Source organism: Rhinoderma darwinii, chromosome 6 (assembly GCF_050947455.1).
Source record: "Rhinoderma darwinii isolate aRhiDar2 chromosome 6, aRhiDar2.hap1, whole genome shotgun sequence".
Taxonomy (NCBI): Eukaryota; Metazoa; Chordata; class Amphibia; order Anura; family Rhinodermatidae; genus Rhinoderma; species Rhinoderma darwinii.
In genome coordinates, this window is record NC_134692.1 from 74,294,128 (window position 1) to 74,301,476 (window position 7,349).

The 7,349-nt window shown below is 45.2% G+C and overlaps 1 protein-coding gene across 1 annotated transcript in view; it reads right to left on the reverse strand.

The window, feature by feature from the left end:
* The window catches only part of DNAJB11 (DnaJ heat shock protein family (Hsp40) member B11), a 68,329-nt gene extending 61,672 nt beyond the window's left edge, over positions 1-6,657 (reverse strand). The window contains exon 1 of the mRNA XM_075829948.1: positions 6,412-6,657. Coding sequence (XP_075686063.1) covers positions 6,412-6,485 — 74 coding nt within the window. The 5' untranslated portion in view covers positions 6,486-6,657. The remainder of the gene's footprint in view (positions 1-6,411) is intronic.
* Positions 6,658-7,349: the final 692 nt, after the last annotated feature.

Here is a 7,349-nt window from a genome sequence, read left to right on the forward strand (position 1 = left end):
TTGAAGGACTTTCCGTCCAAAACTTAAATCCGTATCGGACAGAACATCGAGCCTATAATGTTTGCAAAATGTATGATGGCTTGACCAAGTGGCAGCTCTGCAGATTTGGTCCATAGAGGCTTCTCTTCTTTCTGCCCAGGATGCCGAGACTGCCCTTGTTGAATGGGCTCTGATGCCTTGTTGGGCAGATAGTCCTTGGGACTTGTAGGCTTCTTGTATGGTGGTTTTTACCCATCTCGCTAGAGAGCCTTTCTTTCCTCTATTCTTTCCCCCAAACAGGACAAATAGATTTTTATCTCGTCTCCAGGAGGAGGTTCTATCCAGATACTGAAGAATTGTTCGCCTGACATCCAGGCAATGGAATTTTTCTTCTTGTTAGTTTTTTGGATCTGGATAAAAGGAAGGTAGAATTATTTCTTGTTCTCTATGGAAAGCAGTAGATACCTTTGGAATAAAGGAGGGATCCAGCTTTAGAATGATCTTATCCTCTTGTACTTGACAGATGATTGACAGAGATTGGATTTCTCCAATCCTTCTTGCTGAAGTAATAGCGACTAAGAATGCAGCTTTTAGAGTTAAAAAATGCATACTAATCGTGTCGAACGGCTCAAAGGGGGGCTCACAAAGAGTCGTTAACACCACATTCAAATCCCGGGTAGGAACGGATTTCTTTAGGGAAGGTTTCAGTTTAGAGACCGCTTGGGTGAATCTTCTGATCCACCGATGTTCAGCCAGAGGAGTGTTAAAAAAAAAACTACCTAAGGCTGAAATCTGTACTTTTAAAGGTACTAGGGCTAAGTCCTTTTTTGAATCCTGATTGTAAAAAATCTAGGATTTTTGCAATGTTGGGAAAAAAGGGATCTGGTCCTGGGTTTCCATGCCAGGAACAGAATTTCTTCCAAATCTTTTGATAGATTTTAGAGGTAACTTCTTTATGACTTGATAAGATAGTTGAAATTACCTCATCTGACAGACCGTGGTTCCTTAAGATCTGACTTTCAGGATCCAGGCTGACAATTTCAGAGTTTCTATTCCCTGGAAGAATAAGGGACCCTGGGAGAGAAGATTCTCCTTGACTGGGAGCATGATAGGGTCTTCCAACGCTAGGTATTGTACGATTGGAAACCAACTTCTTTTTGGCCAATAGGGAAGAATAATGATGAGCTTTGTCAAATCTTCCTGGATTTTTCTTAATACCCTTGGTATTAGAGGAAATGGAGGAAAGGCATAGGCCAGATCCATGTCCCAGGGTTGGGACAATGCATCTACTCCCAATGGGTTGTCTCTGAGATTTAGCGAGAAGAATGTCTCTACTTGAGCGTTTTTCCTCGTGGCAAACAGGTCTATTTGTGGATAACCCCAATTTCGGGTTAGGGACAGAAAGACTTCCCTGTTTAGGGACCATTCTCCAGGGTCTACTTTTTCCCGACTCAGGAAAACTGCTGATAGGTTCTCTGAGCCTTTTAGGTGGACTGCCGTGACTGATAGGAAGTTTTCTTCTGCCCAACTGAAAATTTGTGCAGAGAGGGCCTGAAGAAGTGTGTCTTGTTCCCCCTTGATGGCGAAGAAAGGACACTGCTGTCGTGTTGTCCGATAAAATTCTTATATGCTTCCCTTTTATGGTGGGTGAAGCTCTTATAAGTGTCTCCCATACGGCTCTTAGTTATTTGAAGTTTGAGGACATCATCTTCATTTGAACAGTCCATGTGCCCTGAAAGTGTTGGTCTTGGATTACTGACCCCCAGCCGTGTTTGCTGGCATCTGTGGTTATCACTACATAAGGAGACGTTCTCCAGGGGACTCCCTTGTCTATGTTGTTTGTGCAGAGCCACCACAGGAGGAATGTTTTCACAGTCTCTGAAATTTGAATTTTTAAATTCAGTGAGTTTTGTTTTCGATCCCACTGGGACAAGATCAGATTCTGTAAGGGTCTGGAGTGAAATTGGCTCCATGGAATAGATTGGATGCAAGACGTCATCATTCCCAACATCCGCATACATTCCCTTATGGAACAGGCGTCTTTCCCCCAAAATGTCCTTACTTCTGCCAGTAGGAGTATTTGTTTCTCTCTTGGGAGGAAGGAATGTTGAAGGGAGGAGTCCAGCAGTACTCCTAAGAAGACCTTCTGTTTCTGGGGAGGAAGACTCTACTTCTGAAAGTTGATTATCCATCCCAATTCCTGTAGTAGGGAAAGAACCTGTGACCGATGACTGTCTAAGATAGACGGAGTATCTGCATAAATATAAAATTGCTCATAACTTGGCCAAAAATGATAGTTTAAAAAAAAAAAAAAAAAACTTTACTGTTATCTACATTGCAGCGCCGATTACATGCAATAGGAGATAGGGATTTGCTAATCTGGTGACAGAGCCTCTTTAAATTAACTACATTTTGTGAATGACAGTTTTAGGCCCACTTGCTTTGGTGGGACAACACCTTTAAGTATGTTACTTAGGCCGGAATCACACGAGTGTGTGCTTTTTGCGCGTTGCAGTTCCGTGTGTCATCAGTGAATGGTGCGTGGCTGCGTGATTTTCACGCATATGCCATCCTTACGACACGCGGTTTTGAGGTTTAGAAAAAGAAACGAAGGAAGTGCTTTTATTTGTCTACTGTTGCGCGAATCACGCAGTGCTTCCGTGTGCCGTGCGCAATTTTCACGCACCCATTGACTTCAATGGGTGCGTGATGCGCGAAAAACTGACAAGTATAGGACATGTCATGAGTTTTACGCAGCGGACATACGCTGCATGAAAATCACGGACTGTCTGAACGGCCCCACTGACTAACATAGGTCCGTGCGACGCATGTGATTTTCACGCGCGTATCACGGACGTAAAAGACGTTCGTGTGAATAAAGCCTTAGAGAAAAACAAAATCTGACCTGATTTTATTACTTGAGGTCTCTTATTTGTAATGTGAATAGGAGGCTTTAGCCCCCTGGTGACTTGTGATGTCACAGATGCCAAGGGAAGGATGGAGCAGGTTCACGAGCCGAGCCTGCTCCATACTCAACGCGTGTTGGCTGTATGTTACAGCCGACACCTCATTGCAATAGCCGGGATCAGCGATAACTCTGATCTCGGACGTTTAGCCACTTATATGTCGCAGTTAATACTGACCACAGTATCCAAGCTGTTAGAAAATGGGGGGTTAGCCCGCTGTCAGCCCATTCCCCCACGTCACGATTGCAGGATGCCGATGGTTGTTACCGATAGGGATGCACGATGCATCGAAACTTCGATACTGTTTCGATACCGTGCACCCCAAACGGTTCGATACCGTTATTTCCTGTATTTCGATACTAAGCTGTGCTGCCGCACAGCTAAGTATAGTAACATATGAATGTATGAGAGCGGGGCTGCGGCTGTGTAATACAGACATAGCCCCGCTCCTAAGTTCTGACAAGTGTGCGGCGTCAGGATGATGAGATGCAGCCAGCGCTGCACTAATGAGCGGCGGCATTGAAGAAAGAACATGGCGGGCGCACTTCAAAACACCCCCACGTTCTGTCTTCAGTGCCTGAACCGCCGCTCAGAGCAGCACCGGCCGCATCACTTCATGCTGACCACGTGCGCACTTAATGTCAGGAGCGAGGCAATGGCTGTATTACACAGCCAAAGCCCCGCTCCATAACGGCGGAGATCAGAGAAACCTCTCATCTCCGCCGTTATTCCCCTGAATGCTACGATCAAAGCTGACTGCAGCATTTAGGGGAAAATGAGAAGGGAGGATGCCCCTTGGATCGCATCACAGGAATCCCTGTGACGCGATTGAGGGACATACCATATATGGGCAGACAGTCCAGGGTCCATTGAAGGACCCCAGGGCTGTCTTACCATATTTCCTGTTAGGGCATGCTTGGGTATGTCCTAACAACTGCCTGTGTACTATCAGTACACCGTCTAATGCACTGGCATATAGATATATGCCAGTACATTAAACTTTAAAAATAAAAGTAAAAACAGGGTTATATTAAATTTTTAAAAATACACATACACCTTTTTTACAATAATAAATGTTAAAATAAGTCTCGATACATAAAATATACACATATTGGGTATTGGCGGCTGTAATAACCTGCACAACAATTTTTTGGCATCATTTATGATGTGTACGCTGTAAAAAAAAATAAAAAAACTTTTCACTTATTAATGTAAGGCATGAGGTGTGATGAATTTAACCTCCATGTGCCTCAAATTAACCCATTATGACAGAGAAACATGATGGGGTTAATTACTATTAATGTGAGGCACATTCAAAATTTATCACACCTCGTGCCTCTTATCATAAAACGGAAGAACTTTTTTTTATTCTTTTATTCCTGTTGGCAAAGTATCGTTTTGGTATCGAAATCGCAATACTACATAAAGTATCGGTATGGAAGTCCAAATTCTGGTATCGTGACATCCCTAGTTACGGCAGCCTGTTGGGGTTATAATGAAGGCGTCCGGGCCGAAGAAAGCTTCAGTAAAAAAATAGGACATGTCCTATTTTTTTAATTTTACGGACCGTGCTCCCGTACTTTATAACGGGAGCACGACCTGCAAATGCAGATGACTGTCTGCAGCCATCTAGCCCTAAGCACAGACCGGGACTACGGCTACGGCCGTGTGCAGGGGGACTTGGTATTTAGTTCAGGTATTTCAGCCACACCCATCGTAAACATGTGCATAAAATCAAGCACACAGCCATGCAATCCCCATAGACAAACATTGGCGGCAGTATGGGTCGTACTGAAGAGTAGCGACGATTTTAACGTGGAACTGTCACCTGTGCCGCAAGTCATTTTGGGAAATTTCTGATTTGTTTGATCTGCCCCGGTCAATTGTAAGTGCCATTATTGTGAAGCAGAAGTGTCTATGAGTGACAATAGCTTAGTCATGACCACGGAAACTCACAGAGCAAGTCCAGCGAGTACTGAAGCAGGTAACGCATAAAGTGGCCTATCCTCTGCTGCATTACTCACTACAGGGTTCCAAACGACCTCTGTAAGGGAGAGCTCCGTCAAATGGGTTTTCATGGTCGAGCAGCTGCACACGAGACTAAGATCACCATGCACAATGCCAGGCATCGGCTGTAAAGCAGGCCCCTAGTGGGGAGTCACGTTTCACGACTCGTCATTCTGATGGTTGAATCTAGGTTTAGTGGATGCCAGTAGAACGGTACCTACTGTAATACATAGCGCCTACTGAAAAATTTGGAGTGAGAATGGTCTAGGGCTGTTTTTCAGGGTTTGGCCTAGACACCTGAATTCCAGCAAATGTTAATGCTACAGCCTAAAAAAATAATTTTAGACTTCATAATATTACAAGATGCTTGTGCAGGCCAGTGAGGCGGAGATATGCTGCTCGCCGGCTTTGACCCTAGATTTTCTTATTCAGGTGGGAACAAATGGTGAACTAGCAGCTGAAGTAAATATGAAGTCCACTTCCAGCCATGCACAAAATTGTAGGAAAACGACAGTATTACTTACTGAACGGGGAGCGGCCAACAAAAAGGCTGTGACTTCTTAGGGACCGTTCACACGGAGTTCTTTGACGAAGAAAACACAGAAAAACTGCCGAAAACGCCTCCCATTGATTTCAATCGGAAGCGGATGACTTTTTTTCCCGCGAGCGGAAAAACAGTCTCATGGGAAGCGACATGCCCTATCTTCGGGCGTTTACGTCTCTGACCTCCCATTGACATCAATGGAAGGCAGAGAAAGCGTATATCGCAGCGAGAACATAGCCTTAGGCATTTTATTGCACAGCATCGCTCCCAAGCAGACGTGGCGCAGAGAACGGGGCAAAAACGCCGCCTCGGGAGCAGCACTATGTGAAGAAAATAATGCCCGAGCTGGCACTCGTCTATGGGCGCCCATTTGCCCCTGTACCTATGTAATCCGTGACATTCACATGGAAGACATAGGCCTAGCCTAAACAGCGTCATGTCTGGGAAATGGAAAACTTGCTAATGCGATTATGTCAGTCTCCAATTGGAACTGCACACAATTGTTGTTAGGTCAAAATTTTTACAGACTTCTCGCAGTTTTACCACCACAAAGAACATGGTGTCATTTCTCCGTTGTGCCAGTATACGGCTTTCTTGCCTTATTACAATGAAATCCTCTGACAACAGGCATTACTGAGGGATATGGCTCATGCTACCCCAATAACCAGCCGGCCAGTCTACAGAGGGTCTCACAATGACTGGCACCCTGCGTGCCAGCTGACAGAAGGTGAATAGTACTTGTTAAACTGCAGCGGTCTCAAGCACCTCTCACCATACAGCAAGACTAGCCATGCAGACCAGGTCTAATAAGCCACCTTGACCCTGTAATAGTATATAAGAATTATCAACAACCGCATGCTACTGCTGAGTGAACATGCACCAGACAGGCACGTTACTTCCTAGTTACCTACTTACCCAGCAGCTACCATTCCCAGCACATAAACAAGCAGCAGACACGCGCCGCTCAGCGATAAAGGACCGATCTTCATTGCTTCTGTGCGGCTAGGACTCCCGAAGGCAGTTACCACATAAACGCTTCACACACTCAGCCCGTCCACTGCTCAGCGCCGCTGTATAGAGAACTCGCTATTTGCTATACACCATACATTGATTCAGCTGCAGCAAATCACACAGCACAACGTCTATGTCAGCACTGCAACGTTAGCCAATAAGCGCTTTCCTGCTGTCAGTTCCGGCATCGCTCGTCCAATGACAGGTAAAGACATGGCACATTACCGTTCTCACTTGCCCGGCCAATCCCCTGCCTGCTATAGAAGGGCGGGCCTCCTTTCCTAGTGTGTCGCTGGTGGGAAGGCACAGCCATATTACTAGGGTACATGCTAGAGTGTATGTGCTCCTTGGAGGTTCTGACGTCACGCGATCACGTGACCGCTATCGTAATTTTTCTAGAGAGCGGATGAGTGGCGTCTGGGCTGTGCTCTGTTGAGTTGGAGCAGTGTCGGGTCTGCTGTGTTGGTGGGTCTGCTTGAGGGTTTTGTGTTGGGGTGGTGTCTACTCTGGGGTTGAACTACCCGGGGACTCCAGCTCTGCTCCTGACGTCACTATACATAAATGGGCAGTAACGTCCGGAGTTTCCCAGGAAAGGGAAGTATAATAATTGATAACTTTATCTTTTATTTGTGTTTTTTTTTTACAGGTTCGGTTGTTGGACTACTTTTGGATTCGAGGAATACTTCAATTATGGCATTGTTTTTATTGAAATGGTTGACAAGGGTTGTGTGTGTTTTTTTTGTTTTTTATTTCAATAAAATATATTTTCTACGAGTCCGTTTTTTTTTTTCAACTCTATTACTGCTGCCTTCGTAATGGCTGCCGTCGGATTGACAGTGTCC